Source organism: Dendropsophus ebraccatus, chromosome 7, assembly GCF_027789765.1.
Source record: "Dendropsophus ebraccatus isolate aDenEbr1 chromosome 7, aDenEbr1.pat, whole genome shotgun sequence".
Taxonomy (NCBI): Eukaryota; Metazoa; Chordata; class Amphibia; order Anura; family Hylidae; genus Dendropsophus; species Dendropsophus ebraccatus.
Genome location: NC_091460.1, coordinates 66073642 through 66089709, shown reverse-complemented (window position 1 = coordinate 66089709; position 16068 = coordinate 66073642). Strand labels below are relative to the sequence as shown.

The 16068-nt window shown below is 41.9% G+C and overlaps 1 protein-coding gene and 1 pseudogene across 6 annotated transcripts in view; both read left to right on the top strand.

Annotated features, from left to right (window-relative positions):
* Nucleotides 1-16068, top strand: part of MTUS1 (microtubule associated scaffold protein 1) — a 161187-nt gene that overhangs the window by 84680 nt on the left and 60439 nt on the right. For 5 of the 6 annotated variants that reach the window (XM_069977677.1, XM_069977679.1, XM_069977678.1 and 2 more), the window contains 2 exons: nucleotides 597-737; nucleotides 2851-2949. In XM_069977677.1, the coding sequence (XP_069833778.1) occupies nucleotides 597-737; nucleotides 2851-2949 (240 nt within the window). Of the gene's footprint in view, nucleotides 1-596; nucleotides 738-2850; nucleotides 2950-12584; nucleotides 12875-16068 lie in introns of those variants that run through there. The other variant, XM_069977681.1, reaches the window with a different exon arrangement.
* LOC138797971 (U2 spliceosomal RNA) lies at nucleotides 3705-3877 on the top strand (annotated as a pseudogene).

Genomic DNA, 16068 nt, shown 5'->3' with positions numbered 1-16068 from the left:
GTACTATAAGGCGTCGTTCATACCTCAGTACTATAATGTCTGCAATTATGGATCTGTAATTGTGGACAGTATAATACCCATGATTTAAATTAAAAAACTAATGGTAAATTCAGTTTACCTCAAAGTATTAAAATAGATTTGTAAAGCTTAGTACTCCTTTTTATTAGGAGTGTCCATAATACAATGTGATTTCCTTCTATGATGATATACTATGACTAAGATTTACATAGCTTGGCCCTACAGCTAAACTTCAGTGATGAATTACAAAGAATGACTCAAATTCCCAATGACCTTTTTAACTGCACTTAATGTTAGTTTATGATTCTTATTTGCACCTTTTTTTTAATGTCAAATTGTACACATTTTTTTATTGCTTATGAAGATGTTGTGCTTCATTAATCTACTTCTATGGTAATGTGACAAATATAACCACCAAAACAACAATCAGAATTACCGTAATTGCCCCCCCCCCCTTTTTTTCCCTACATTTTAAGTTTAATTTCTAAGTAGTAATGTGTTTGTATGTGTACAGAAACTTGTACTTTTCTTGTCTGATCATAGACAAACTAATAACAGTGTAAATTTTTTCTTCATAGCTACTACTGGCTCAAGTAGCATTAAGACTGATGAAGTCCCTGCAAAATGTATAAAGCAAAATGGACCAGCTGGAACTCATGCTGCAAAGGTTACCTTCCCAAGAGCCAGGTCACAGTCTCTGAAAGTCACCCAGACTGTTGGTAAGCGTTACTTCTATGAAAAAACCTCTTCTAATAGTGCTGGGCTGCAGTTACAAAAGTCTAAATCCTCTTCCCATTCTCCACTCCCAGTTGACTTGCAGGACCTAAAGAACCTGAGAAATGTGCGCTATTCTCAGGGTGTTTAAAGCTACTATTGTTTATGTACTTGTGTTCGAAGCTGTGGTTTAAGTAGTTTTGAGGTGCTTTTGGTGCTGGTAGTTATTTAATTTCTTCTTTTTTTAGTTGGGAAACATTTCATCATACTAGCTTAGTTGTAATCGCTGGTGCTCACACCCTTAAGTAGATGTTTTCAAACTGTTCCTAGAATGTACTGTGTTTGATGATAACACAATGGAAGAATCGTATATATTTACACACTGAACTGTACTGTAGCTCTGTAAACTGTAGTTGCCTGAAACCTTCCCCGCTGCAAACTATAGTATATTGTCATGCATACACTGAAAAAAACTGTGTGATGTCGAACTGACTATTACTGAGTATCATGCATTATTTCTTCAGTGCATTAATGTGCTTCAGTGCATTAATGTTGGCCACATTACTTGGTGTCACTAGATGAGGCTGGGTATCATAGACTATAAGGGACTGGTGAAGCAGGAAGTGAGGTAGTATGTGGTCGAGACCATGGAGTGCCCGGAAAGATTGAGACTTTGATTAGCATTAGAGGACATGATCACTATCCCATAATTGTGACCACACAGCACAGTGAGGCATTGCTTCTATATTTCATTCTGCATATGTATTTTACAGCTAAAGTAAATAAATTTTACAAATGTTTTTTAACCTCTTAAGGACACATGACGTACCGGTACTCCATGCGTCCACAAGAGGTGTTCAGAGAGGGGCTGCACGGCGACCCCGCTCTGAACCGTCGCGATCCCAGATGCCGCGTGTAGCCTAGGACCGCGGCTTTAAGCGGGCATGGTCCGATCGCCGTGCCCGCTAATTAAATAATCGGAGGCAGCTGTCAAAATTGACAGCTGAATCTGTTCACTTGTATGCAGCTGTCCCTGGTGTCTAGTCACGGAGATCGCCCCCCCCCCCCCCGGGACGTTGTCCCAGAGGAATCTTAGTGTCTAATACCTACCGGGGTCTTCGCCAAAATGGCGCTGATCCCGGGTCGGCACTTGGATGTTTTCGGCTGCAGCAGCCGAAAGCAATCAAGTGCCTATCTCATCGATCTATGCTGTATAACTATATACAGCATAGATCAATGAGAGATCAGAGTGCATATACTAGAAGTACTAGGGCTTCTAGTATATGTGTAAAAAAAAAAAAAAAAAAAAAAAGTGTTGTTAATAAAAAGCCCCCTCCCCTAATAAAAGTTTGAATCACCCCCCTTTCCCCATGTTATAAATAAAAATAAATAAATAAACATGTGCGGTATCGCTGCGTGCGTAATCGCCCGAACTATTAAATAATCACATTCCTGATCTCGCACGGTAAACTGCGTAAGCGCAAAAAAAATCCCAAAGTGCGAAATTGCGCATTTTTGGTCGCATCAAATCCAGAAAAAAATGTTATAAAAAGCGATCAAAAAGTCGTATATCCGCAATCAAGGTACTGATAGAAAGTATCATGGCGCAAAAAATGACACCTGACACAGCCCCATAGACCAAAGGATAAAAGCGTTATAAGCATGGGAATGGAGGGATGTTTAAGGAACATATATTTGATAACAACGGTTTGAATTTTTTACAGGCCATCAGATACAATAAAAGTTATACATGTTACATATTGTTGTAATCGTAACGACTTGAGGAACATGCATAACAAGTCAGTTTTACCCCAGGGAGAATGGCGTAAAAACAAACAACCCCCAAATAAACAAAATGCGTTTTTTTTTTTCAATTTCACCACACATTGATTTTTTTTCTGGTTTCGCAGTGTCTGTGTTTCGTAGCCTGTCATTGCAAAGTACAATTAGTGATGCAAAAAATAAGGGCTCATGTGGGTCTCTAGGTGGAAAAAACGAAAATTGTTGTTCTCCTCTAGAAAAAATGCTTTTATTGCATACCTCCAGCAACCAATAGAAAAACCTAATTAGTGTTAAATGAATGTAATAAAATAAACATTTAAATCTTTTTTTGCTCAGGTGCAAAGAGAAGCCCAGTTTCACAACCAGGAGTCACAAAATCGTCTGGCTCATCAGGACTGTTACCAAAGCGGATAGAAACTAAAGTTTTTAATGGAGGTAAGAGGAACCCATTACTACACACTTGGGTTGTTTCAGAAAAAAAACACCATGAATTCTGAATGCAGGTTATCATAATGCAACAGATTCTCGTTCTTGATTAAGGATTTACTTCAATCCCAACACATAAAAGATGTAGTGAGTTATAGATACATTTTTTTTGCTTGTTTTGCGGGGGGGGGGGGGGGGGGCTAGAGCCACTTAACCCCGCCCACAACTGCACCATTGGCCCCGCCCCCTTGACGCCCATTGGATGGCCAGCCTGTTCCAACGGCCGGCGAGGGGGTGGGGCCAACTGTGGCATTGTGGCCGGGGCTAAGTGGCGCTAGTGCTGCGAGGCCCCGCCCACTTAACTCAATCTGCAGTTGATAATAGATGACTTTTTACTTGAACAAGCACCATGACGTATGATATAAAATAAGGTATGAAAACCGCTAAATTTACCCTTTACACCTGTGTAGAGATGTCAAAATGGCACAAAGGAGGTGACAGTGTTACTTTAAGGTTAAAGTCTCCTAACCAGCTGTCGGTTTCAATTTAAGGTCACACTACAGATTTTTATATCCGCCATTTGCCCTGATTGTTGCATTTTTGCTTCAGGTCTTGACAGATTCTCTCTATTGTAGTGCATATTGGCAGGTGTCTAGCAATTGCTTACCCTCTTCCTATTGAGAACTCATACATGCTCCAGTTAGCTTTCATGTACATGGGAGCTGACAGCTGTTGAATGTGTATGGGCCCCTTAACACACAAATATTGCTTTGATCGTGTGTAGTATCTGTTCTTATCCGTTTAATATCTGATATATCCCCTATCTGGGGACCATATATTAAACAGATTTTTAGATGGGAGATGGAAAAAGAGCTTGCTCTGTCCTCTCCCGGCATTGACCTGGTATTGCAGTGCCTCCAGGTTCAGTGCACAAAAAAAAAATATATATATTGCTTTGTATTTACAGAAAACATCTGTTGTGTGAATGTAGCATTTTGTATAAAGCTTTTCTGTTTGACCTCCAGCTGAGTTTCTTCAGTGTAACTGTTTTGCAGCCATTGTATATCTATCCTGATGTTTTGCTTGCATTTCATGGTTTGTCATATTACTCTGTCATCTACTGATGGTAAAGCATTGCAGAATTGACAGTATAAAATGAGGGTGGGTATACTGCTATGCCAGTCAGGTCCACTCTGTCTTGTGGTTTAATCACCAGCCGATCTGTTCCCAAATAAACATCATTCTGCCAGTTCATTAACCACGTACTCTCTGGTGGTGCAGATCACTTTTGATTGCTATTTGCATTTACTTATGCATTCCATCTACTTTCTATTGAAGCGTGGAAGTGACTGAATACATTTTAGAGGTTTGCGAGTGAACAATTTGGATGCGATATGTAAATTGCACATTAAAATCAGCCTCTCTGCATCTAGCCTTCATTCCATTGTTATCCCTTTGGATACTGTATTTGGCACAGATTTGCCTAACTAAGCCATGAGCCTAAAATTATCGCTGAAGGTTTTTCTGTGTTCACAATCCTGTGTTCAGCGATGAATATAAGGCAAGTGTAGGAGACCACATTGCAGAGCTTTAAATGAATTCCAAGATCTTGGACAAAGCTATGATACAGTATACCCAGTAGAAGACCGTATAAAGCAGGGGTGGGGAACCTCCGGCCCGCGGGCCGCATCCGGCCCCTGAGACCTCCCGATGCGGCCCGCGGCTCCCCTGTGACACGCGCTGCTCTGGAGGAGGAAGGAGCCGGCGCACACAGCATCCTCCGGTGTCTGTGACAGCTGCCGTGCTGTTTGTGTCGGCTCCTTCCTCCTCCAGAGCGGCGCGTGTCTTCAGTCTCCTGCGGGCTGCGTGCGATGACGTCATTTCATCGCGCGCCTCCTGCAGGAGAAGACCGGCACAGAGGACCTGGGAGAGAAGAGGACCTGGGCAGCGTGGGAGCGGAGGTAAGGTGAGTGGGATGTTTATTTTTTTTTATTTGGGGGTTAAATAGCCTACCAGGGACATGACTGATGGGGGGGATAACTAGGCTACCAGGGACATGACTGATGGGGGTTAACTAGTCCACCAGGGACATGACTGATGGGGGGGGGGATAACTAGGCTACCAGGGACATGACTGTTGGGGGGGGGGGATAACTAGGCCACCAGGGACAAGACTGTTGGGGGTTAACTGGTCCACCAGGGACATGACTGTTGGGTGTTTACTGGTCCACCAGGGACATGACTGTTGGGGGTTAACTGGTCCACCAGAGACATGACTGTTGGGGGTTAACTAGGCTACCAGGGACATGCCTGATGGGGGGGATAACTAGGCCACCAGTGACATGCCTGATAGGGGTTAACTAGGCTACCAGGAACATGACTGTTGGGGGTTAACTGGTCCACCGGGGACATGCCTGATGGGGGTTAACTAGGCTACCAGGAACATGACTGGGGGGGTTAACTAGGCTACCAGGGACAGGCCTGATGGGGGTTAACTAGGCCACCAGGGACATGACTAATGGGGGTTAACTAGGCTACCAGGGACAGGCCTGATGGGGGTTAACTAGGCTACCAGGGACATGCCTGATGGGGGGGGTTAACTAGGCTACCAGGGACATGAATGAGGGATTAACTAGGCTACCAGGGACATGACTGATGTGGGTTAACTAGGCTATCAGGGATATGCCTGATGGGGGTTAAATAGGCCACCAGGGACATGCCTGATGGGGGTTAACTAGGCTACCAGGGACATGACTGATGTGGGTTAACTAGGCTACCAGGGACATGACTGATGTGGGTTAACTAGGCTACCAGGGACATGACTGATGTGGGTTAACTAGGCTACCAGGGACATGCCTGATGGGGGTTAACTAGGCTACCTGGGACATGCCTGATGGCGGTTAACTAGGCTACCAGGGACAGGCCTGATGGGGGTTAACTAGGCTACCAGGGACAGGCCTGATGGGGGTTAACTAGGCCACCAGGGACATGACTGATGGGGGGGATAACTAGGCTACCAGGGACATGGCTGGGGGGGTTAACTAGGCTACCAGGGACATGACTGATGGGGGTTAACTAGGCTACCAGGGACATGGCTGGGGGTTAACTACAATAGCAGGGGCACTAGGGGAACAATACCTTGCCTTGCCCTGGGTGCTGCAAACCCCCGCTACTAACTGCCGCGCACGGTATGCGGCCCTCGAATGATTTTATTAATGCCCGACCGGCCCTCGACATGGAAAAGGTTCCCCACCCCTGGTATAAAGCAACCTGAGGCAGCACTGGGAGTGCCCATTACTTTATTGTATGGAGGCACAAAAGGGTGGACTGTTTGCTGTGCTTTCCAATAAAGTTCAAAAGTATGTGATGCATGTCACCCTGACCACATCCAAAAGGGCGCCTTGTTTCTACTCCATCAGGTGAATGAAGCCCTATAATTATATTTGTACAGATATACAAATATATGGTGTATATGCCCCTCAAATGCAGTACTCCCAGAACCTAAATTAAAAGGGGTTATCCAAATTTTGAAAAACAGTCTCTTTCTTCTAGAAACAGCAACACTCCTGTCCTCAAGTTTGTTGTATTGCAGCCCTGTTCCATTTAAGTGTTTGGAGTAAAGTTGCAATACCATGTACAACCTGATGACAGGTTTGATGCTGTTTTTGAAAAAATAAAATCTGTTTTTCTGGATAACTGTTAAGTTCTGCACATAGAGCGCATAAGCCTTCTGTTTTATTGATACATTGAGACTGTCCAACCTCCAAAAAAAAGCTTTGAACTATGCTACTGTATAGGCATATGGTGGCATATGTGACTGAGGGGGGGGAAAAAAAAAGATAAGGCCTCCTTTATGATGAAGACAAAAAAGTACACTGACCGAGTTTTTCTTTCCTGAAGTCTGCGTCAAGCGTAGGGCTTGAACACAATCTCCATAGAGCAAAGAACAGAGCACATACAATAATAGACATAATATAATGACATTATCAAGTCATTTCTTTAAACCGGATCTCTGAGCTCAGTAGAAGCTTGTGATTCCTATTTTCTCACGTTTTTATTGACATGTTGGGCAGGTAACCACCAATTACCATAATTTTCATAGCCAACGCCCTATAGCAGAAATTATGAAATTTGATCCCTTAATTGTCTGTCTTTATAGAAGTATAAAGGTTCTCTATTAAGAATTATGATGCAGTCAAAAAAATAAAGCCTGAAACATTGAAGAGAATTAGGGCCCATAATAAATTTTGTGCTGTATTAATCTTTTATCACTTGTTTTCAGATTCACTTAGGTTTTTTTAATATGGTTATTTTATATAAATGAGTGAGATTACCTCATATACTTATATTAACAGAATTGTTTCCCATACAATCTCAAGCCTGTATTCTGTGAACAGTAAGTGAAGAACTGTCAATTCTTCTGAGGGCCCTAATGACAGCTCTTCTCCTTTCTGCATTCATTGAATACCAGGGTAATAAAAGACGGCTGTAAATTTTGCTCTTGGTGCAATGTAATTATAATTTAGAAGCTAGTGACAAGGATAATCAATGTGTATTAGAATAGGCCACTATGTAGTTTCTATGTGTATTAATAAGGCGAAGCTAAACTGTCACCTTTTGTTTTTTGAGAGCTGTATATTAGAGATTAGGAGAAACAGATATACTGTATAGTGTTGAGGGAAAATAAGTAGTCATGCAGACTGTAGGCCAGATTAACTATGTGTTTTCCAAGTATTAATAGTGAAAACCTACTTTTGAGCTCCTGAAATCCATCTTCTTTGTTATGTGGTTGGTTACCTCCTGATTGTTTCATTGCCCTGGACATGTGACGTATTTATGTCCTAATGAGGTCATGTAAAATTTGATATGAAAAAAATCAAACAAAAAACACTTTTGATTGAGAACACGCCACCCATAGGGTTAAAAAAGAAAAAAAAAAAAAAAAAAGAAATTTGGGAAGGAAAAAAAAAAGACGTTTGGCACACTGACTTTGTAAGGTGTGTGAATAAGCCATCTGCCAAACTTTGTCCGCACAATACTTTGATAAATCCGTCTGTCTGTATATAGAATTCCTTATGAGTACCCTTTATAAGGCCCCGTTCACGTTATGGAATCGACTGCCGAGATTTTGTGCGGAACCCTTCTATCAGTTTGAATAGGAGGGCATTTAAACTGATAGAAAGCAGGATTTGGCGCAAGGGGGTGTTCTGCACAGAATCCCGCCGCTGATTCCGTAGTATGAACGTGCCCTTTCATACATCCAATTATTCTGTCCACATCTGTGGACCCAGAGGCACTCCATACATACACACATACATGCCTGTTACGGATATGTGTTGAGGCTGGGATCTGCGCCTTAGAATACTGGTGAGCCCTTATGTGGCCAGCATTTGTGGGACAGATCACCTACTCTGAATAAATGGGTCCATGCTAATGCAGACATCTGTTGGGCACATTTGTAGTGCTGTCCATAGCTGTGGGTTCGTGGCAGGGGACAGTGCTACGGATATGTTAATGTGGCCCTACATTAATTTTTTGCATTGACTGATCTATAAGACTCCCTACAACAGCTAACAGTCTCCACAAGAAATATTAGTTTGCCCTAGAACCATGGGTTGCCCATTACAGTTTCATACATAAAACTGAATTGCAGCCATGTGTATGAGGTCTTATGGTGCCTTCCATAGCTGTAGAAAGGTATTCCTCCAGAACCGACCCTGACACATGCACACTCAGCATGACAAATTATTCTTGTGTTTTCAATGGGTAGAGGAAGAAAGTTGGCATACACTCCTGGCACTGGTTTATCAGAATAGAATAGAAAGATTGGTCACCAAATTTTAACATACCCAATCCTTGTTTTCAAGTTAACATTGAGAGGCCTCCAGACATAGATGCACTTTTTGGATGACCTTCCTCATATGTATAAGGCCTTAGCTTATTCTTTTGAAGACTTGCCTCTTGTTTAAGGAGTCCAGTGGGCACTTCTTCTTTGGTGATTGACTGCTCACACTGGGGCGGCTATCTATCATTAAGCCTTTCTGCTCACTAAATTTATGGCTCTAGAGAGGATTTAATATAATAGGTGAGGGGTTATACTGAATCCTAAATCAATCTTGTTAAATTCATCCTTCCCTATAACATGCCTTTGCATATGTAAAGTGGCGGTTTCCCTTAAATATTATATTTTAGTCCAACTAGGTAAAGCTTTTATGGAGCAAAACCAGCATGGTTTTACTGAGGGCCGATCATGTCAGACTAATCTCATTGATTTCTTCGATTATGCCACAAAAGTGCTGGATGAAGGTGGTGCTGTGGATATCGCCTATCTGGACTTCAGCAAAGATTTTGATACAGTTCCCCATAAAGAGCTGATAGAGAAGTTGGAGAAAATTGGACTAAATCCCTGGATAGTTCAGTGGATTTGTGGTTGGCTGAAGGAGAGATATCAGAGGGTTGTTGGTAATGGTGTATATTTCGAGCAGAGACTGGTTACAAGTGGTGTGCCACAAGGGTCTGTTCTGGGTCCTATTCTTTTTAATATGTTTGTAAGTGACATAGGAGAAGGGTTGGTAGGTAAAGTTTGTCTGTTCGCTGACGGACACAAAAGTGTGCAATAGGGTTGATATTTCTGGAGGTGTCAGTAATATGGAAAACGATTAAGCTTTGCTAGATAAGTGGTCCAAACAGTGGAAATTGAAGTTCAACGTTTCCAAATGTAAAATAATGCACTTGGGGAGGAGGAATCATCTATCCGAGTATCACAACGGCAGTACTGTGTTGGAAAAGACTTCAGAAGAGAAGGATTTAGGGGTAGTGATATCAGACAGCCCTAAAATGAGTCACCAGTGCAACCAGGCGGTGGGGAAAGCAAATCGTATGCTGGGGTGTATAGCTAGAGGTATAACCAGTAGGAAGAGGGAGATTGTGATCCCGCTGTATAGAGCTCTGGTGAGGCCACATCTAGAATACTGTGTCCAATTCTGGAGACCTCATCTAAAAAAGGACATTGATAAAATAGAACGGGTCCAAAGACCGGGCTACAAAAATGGTGGAGGGTGTGAGGCATAAACCATATCAGGAAAGACTTAAGGATTTGAATCTGTATAGTCTGGAGGAAAGAAGGGAAAGGGGGGACATGATTGAAACCTTTAAGTATGTTAAGGGACTAAATAAGGTTCAAGAGGGGAGTGTTTTTAGTAAAAAACTGAGCTCAAGAACAAGAGGACACAGTGAGCGGTTAGTTGGGGGAAAGATCAGAAGCAATGTAAGAAAATATTATTTTACTGAAAGAGTAGTAGATACCTGGAACAAACTTCCAGCAGAGGTGGTTGGTAAATCTACAATAACAGAATTTAAACACGCCTGGGATAGACATATATCTATCCTAAGATAATAAGAAAGAAAATACTAAAAGGGCAGACTAGATGGACCCAGTGGTCTTTTTCTGCCGACAATCTTCTGTTTCTATGAAAAAGTTTCCAAAAACACATGGTCCTTTCTGCCTATAGGATTGGCCTTTGTACTGTAGTAAGCATTGTTGTGTTCTACCCCGCCCCTAGTGCTGTTTACCCTGAGCATCGCTGTCAGGTACGGTTCACTTAGGGTGTGGGCTCATTACCTACAGTAGTAAATCAGGCTTTGCATTGAGAAATGCTCCCAGAATGACATTTAAGTGAGGTCAAGCATGCTTCAATTTAGGTGTGACGTGTTCTGCAATTGTTATATTGTGACAGCGCTTTGTAACCGCATGAAAACACCTGGTAGGAACTGTGCAGAGTAAATAGCATTTTGGAGATTCTGTGCGGCTCAGTGAGATTGACTGACTTTATTTCATTCATTTGTATAGGCCGTATATCTTATGTTTGTTACCCTGGGAAATGAATTGGTTATTTATTTTTTCTCCTTTTTTTTGTTAATTAACCGTAATGGGAGTAAAAGAGTTCCTGCACATACACGCTCTGCCTATTTAGTATGTCATTATTAAACAGTTGGGGCATTTAGGATATATATATATATATATATATATATATATATATATATATATAATAATATTAGAGAAAGAAGCCGCACATCCAAAACTAGATAAATGGGTGCTTGCCGGGTAAGTCCTTTTGGCCAGGGATCCCCAATGTACGTTGCAAAATCCACAGCACACCAAAAGTAGTAGCAAGGTGATTTATTCCATCAAAAGTGCAGGTACAAAAAAACCTTCTGATGGAATAAATAACCTTGCAATTACTTTTGGTGTGTTGCGGAAGGAAAATTTAGGCCTTAGCCTAAGGTTAAATAATGTATTAGCAGTTTTTGAATATATTCAGTGTATAAACTCCTTAGAGACCGTTAGGCTGTGTTTACACATGGCATTGATTTAGCAATATTGATGCGTTTTTTTTGCCGCAATTTGATGCCATTTTGCCACCAATTGCCAAATCATAATAAAATGTCATAAAAATTTCGGCAAAAGCACATCATTGACGCAAATTTAACGCCATGTGTAAACACAGCCTTAGAAAGCTACCATGTGATTTGGCGTGTCAGGGCTTCTATGCTATTCAGCCTAAGTTGAACATAGGAGGTTCGTGCTCTGCCTGTATCATGCACTTCACTTGTCTGTCCATTTTGTATTTTTCACAAAAATTAGTCGGGCTAAAAAAGAGGTAATGTGTGAATATTTCCATTTATGATTGATTTGGGGGGGGGGGGGGGGGGGTATTCCTGGATGTAGCTAAAAATACTGACCAAGCCCAGCCTGAGGGAGGTGTATGGCACGCTTTGCCCCATGGTATGCGATTAATAAAACAATGGTAACATATTTATATTTGTAATATTTAGTGAATATAAACCATGACATAATTTGATAAAAAGCAAAATTGTGTAGGTGATCTATAGGTTTATGTGATATGTACCTCCCTTTACTAATTTGTCCCTCAATATGAAATTTCTCCTGCGCATTAATACTGGGGATGCTTTCCATTGTGTGGCAGCAAGCTTTGCCATCCCCCCATGGTCATGAATATGTAAAGAATAATTCCCTAGAGATGAGTGCCACCATTTTGTATGGATTCCTCTTATCCTCCTGTGCCGTTTCGGGCAGGATTATGACAGTTATTGTCTGGGTGAGCGATGGATGGGAGGCGATGGGGCGCTGCTCTTTGATCACCTCCCACCTTTAATCACATCACTGAACACCTCAGAGCGCTGATGAGACAGAGCTTAGAAAGAGAAGGAAATGCCATTTTCCTTCTTCCCCGTCTCTGCAGCTTGTGTGTATGTTCTCAGATTGCCTCAGTGTTAATCTGTGTGCACTTGTTTCCTTAGCACCATTGTCTTGGTGATGCATCGTTTCCATCGCTGTATAGCTACATGCACAGGCTTAATGTCACTGGGCAGGAACCTTTCTGTTTCTGTGACTGTGTGTGTATATAATCCATAGTGAACCGCAGACAACAAGAAGGGTTAACCAGCCTTCTCCCTGCATAATAGATTGTTATGCATGGACATGGTGTGATGTAATTCAGTGGCTGCCTGTCTTCGCAGGCTCTGGGAGGAGGGCTCATTCTAAGGGCACGCTTTGTTTCTGCAACATCTGGTTGGGGGAGTGCTGCCGGACAGATTTGCATAGTAGCTTTCTGGGGTTTGTGATGTGTGCGCCTGGCAGTCGGGGTGATGGAATGAGCTGCCTTTTTGAATTGCTTTTTTCTGCCTTCCTTCTGCTGCTTGGCTCTGGATCATTGGTGGTGAGCTAAAAATATAGCGTGGTAGTACATGGAGGCAGTTTCTTGTATGATATCTCTCCACTTTTTCTGAAGACATGTTATGGTCTCCCAAATTCTCCTTATCCAACATGCGTGTGCGGCTGACTGCAAGCGGACTGCTCCGAAATCTGCGTCTGCCTACTGGTTACCGGAAAAGCTCGGTGATATTTCATGCAGGTTAGTCCTGTCTACTTGTACTGTGTTCAGTGCCTGTGTGCTAGTAATAGCAGGGGACATCTTGTTTACTGTTGCAGCTGATAGCTGAGACACACTTGTTAGGTGTGCGGCTATATATATGGGTGCATAGTATGTGCTCATGTATGTTGAGCTTGCGTATTATTGTATTACAGCCATCTACGTCAAAGTGTACAGAATTTTTTTTAACTTACTGCTTTAGTGCGCTAGTCCAATATAATTTTGTATATGTGTATATGTATGTGTATATATATATATATATATATATATATATATATATATATATATATATATATATATATATATATATAATATTATGTGTGTGTGTATATATGTGTATGTATGTATATATATATATGATGCCTCTGGAGCTGGAAAAATCTGCCTTTGACTTGGACCTCACTGAAGGTTCCTTCATGGTGATCAATTCTGTGCAAATATAAAAATAAAAATAGACTACTGCAAAAAATAAAAATAAAAACCTTGAAGCTGTTTATCCGCTAGATTTTTCTGTATGCATTATATTGAATAGACTTGGTGTACATGACATGCATGGTATTGATTGTTGCTAAAACCACAGATAAATAAAATGTAGGTAAACATCTATTCTGGTTAAACAGGTAAACCATCCCCTGTGATTAAAGGCAATGGCACTATCGTTTACAGACAACCTATGTAATGGATATCGGATGCTATTAATATCAGCAGATGTGTTGGTTCTCTTTCCTAGATCTGATATGGCCGGCAGTCAGTCTTATGGAGGAAGGACTCTTATCACCTCCACCCTCCATGCTGCTGTTTTTCACGCTCACACATTTCCAGTGGTCCAAATGTTGACTCAGTATAGAGAACTATAGTCAGTCATACAGTTTCCTAGGTGATGGCAGAAGAGCTATGCAGATATAAATAGCAGTCGCCTAATCCTTTATCACCATCCATGTCGAATTGGCTGCAACTTTCTATGTGCATGGTGATGGAGCATGGTTCAGCTAATAGTAAATGCCTATATTATAATGTAAAAGAAGAGCAAACCACAATAGTGTTGTATGCAACCATTTCTTATACAAGCGAGTTGTTCTATAAAGGCGGTAAGAACACCTAAAGAGGTGTATTCATCCATGCAGTCCCATAGGGAATGAAGACAATCTCTGCAGGTTTGGGTGCAGAGAATTACACGTTGGTATCTAGCTATGCTGGTTGTTGTCGATTTACAAGGCTGCTGCTGATCTTATTTTAGGGAGGAGATATATTTATTCCTTGAGACTAGTACTGCTATTGGCAAGCCATGTAGAGAGCTGGGATTAGCAAGTCTTTTACACGCTATTAGTAGTGGTGGCTCCTGTATAAGGTTGCAAATGGAGTCAAAACCTAAAGCTCTGCAGTCATCATCTCTGAGCTTTGTAACTCAGGGGCCCTGTCTTAAGTCATGGAAATAATTGACCCTTAGCTGCTAAGCTACATGGTTGTCTTTGTCGCAGTAACACCAGCAGACTTACACTATCTTTGGACTACATTTGATGAGATGGTCCAACAAAGAGAACTTTCCTTTTGGACATACATTTTGTTGAAACTGCGCTTTCCAAATGTCAAATGTATGGGGTATGCCTAAATCTATAGAGAGTCGACCAAATCTGCCAGTGTTAAACAGTGAACACACTGCAATTTATGGACACCACTAAGGCTGGGGTTACACCAGAAAATATGATCGGCTGTAATTTAATAAAAGGAGCACACCAAGTTCTCTCTTTGCCATATACTCTATCCCCCACACTTGTTATGGCCGTCTGACACATTTTATTAAAAAATTTGCAAAAGAATAGTAGTATACACCACACTAGACATTTTATTTCTTTTTCTCACCCCAAGAGAGGTGTCTATGTAAAGCTACACTTACAAACCAACTTACAAACCTGACTCTTTTGGCGCATAAGTGTCCCTATTGAGCCCCAATAGAAATTGGTATCAAGATTTTTGCAGCAGAATAGAATTAATGTACATACTTAGGGTCCTATTAAACGGGTCACTTGATTAATACTGTAAACGAGTGCCGATCTGCTAGATCTGTGCTCGTTCACTGGGCCTAATACACAGCCTGATAACCGTTTAGCAAGGGCTGCATGGACATAGTTAGTGATGTCCGTGCAGCCTTTGCCTAAACAGTTTTTACATTACCTATCCACGTTCCAGGTCTCCTGCGCTCTACATACTTTCTCCCTTGTCCCATGCACTGCAGCTTGAGAGCGGCCTGGCAGAACTGACAGGTCAGTTACTGACCGGGACCGTCGCGGCCTGTCAGCTAAGACAGTCTGCTCTGAAGCAGCAGCCCGGGACCGGGTCGGAAGCATGCAGAGCGCAGGAGGAGACCGGGGACATGGATAGATAATGTAAAAACTGTTTGAATCGTCATCTGCCAGCCATGCATCACTATAACACGTAGCTGAATCAGGCTGTTTATCGCTCTGTGTAATAGGGCCTTTAGCCTGCGCTAGCTTAATTTTTAAGTCTCCCCTATGTAGCTATGACCTTAGTTGCTGGTACTGTGCATTTCTGCAGGTGGAGTGAATCCATGGGTTCTTTTGTAGCCCTCTCCCCCTGCTAAGATTGGCGTGAAGCCACTGTGCAAAAACAAGTCTGTCGGATATCAGATTACCACAGAGGGTACAAAGAAATTTTATATTTAAATATACACTAATCAGCCATTACTGACAGGTGAAGTGAATAACATTGAATATCGTGTTAAAATGGAACCTGTCAAGGGGTAGGATATGTCAGGTAGTGAAACAACAATCCGTTCTAGAGGGTTTTATTTGGAAAGGAGAAATCTGTGCAGATGTAAAGATCAGAGATAGGAGACTAATGGTCACTGCATCTTTAATACTGCAGGTCATAAGGTTAGTTCTACTAAAAAAAGTAGTCCAATAAAAGAAAGTCAACCAGTGAAAAGACCACAGGATCATGTGTTCCCAAGGTGTAAGGAGTAAAGCCTAAATGTGTCTTTTTTTTCCCAACCATATTAACTTTGTAACTATGACCTGACTGGTCTGATCTCACAGAAGAACTGTTGTGGTACAACATCCTCTCCGCAGGATAAGGGATAACAAGCTGGTCAGTGAGGGTCAAACTGCTGAGACCCCCGCCGATCCCAAGAACAGGGACAAAATTGTCCCCGGAGTAAA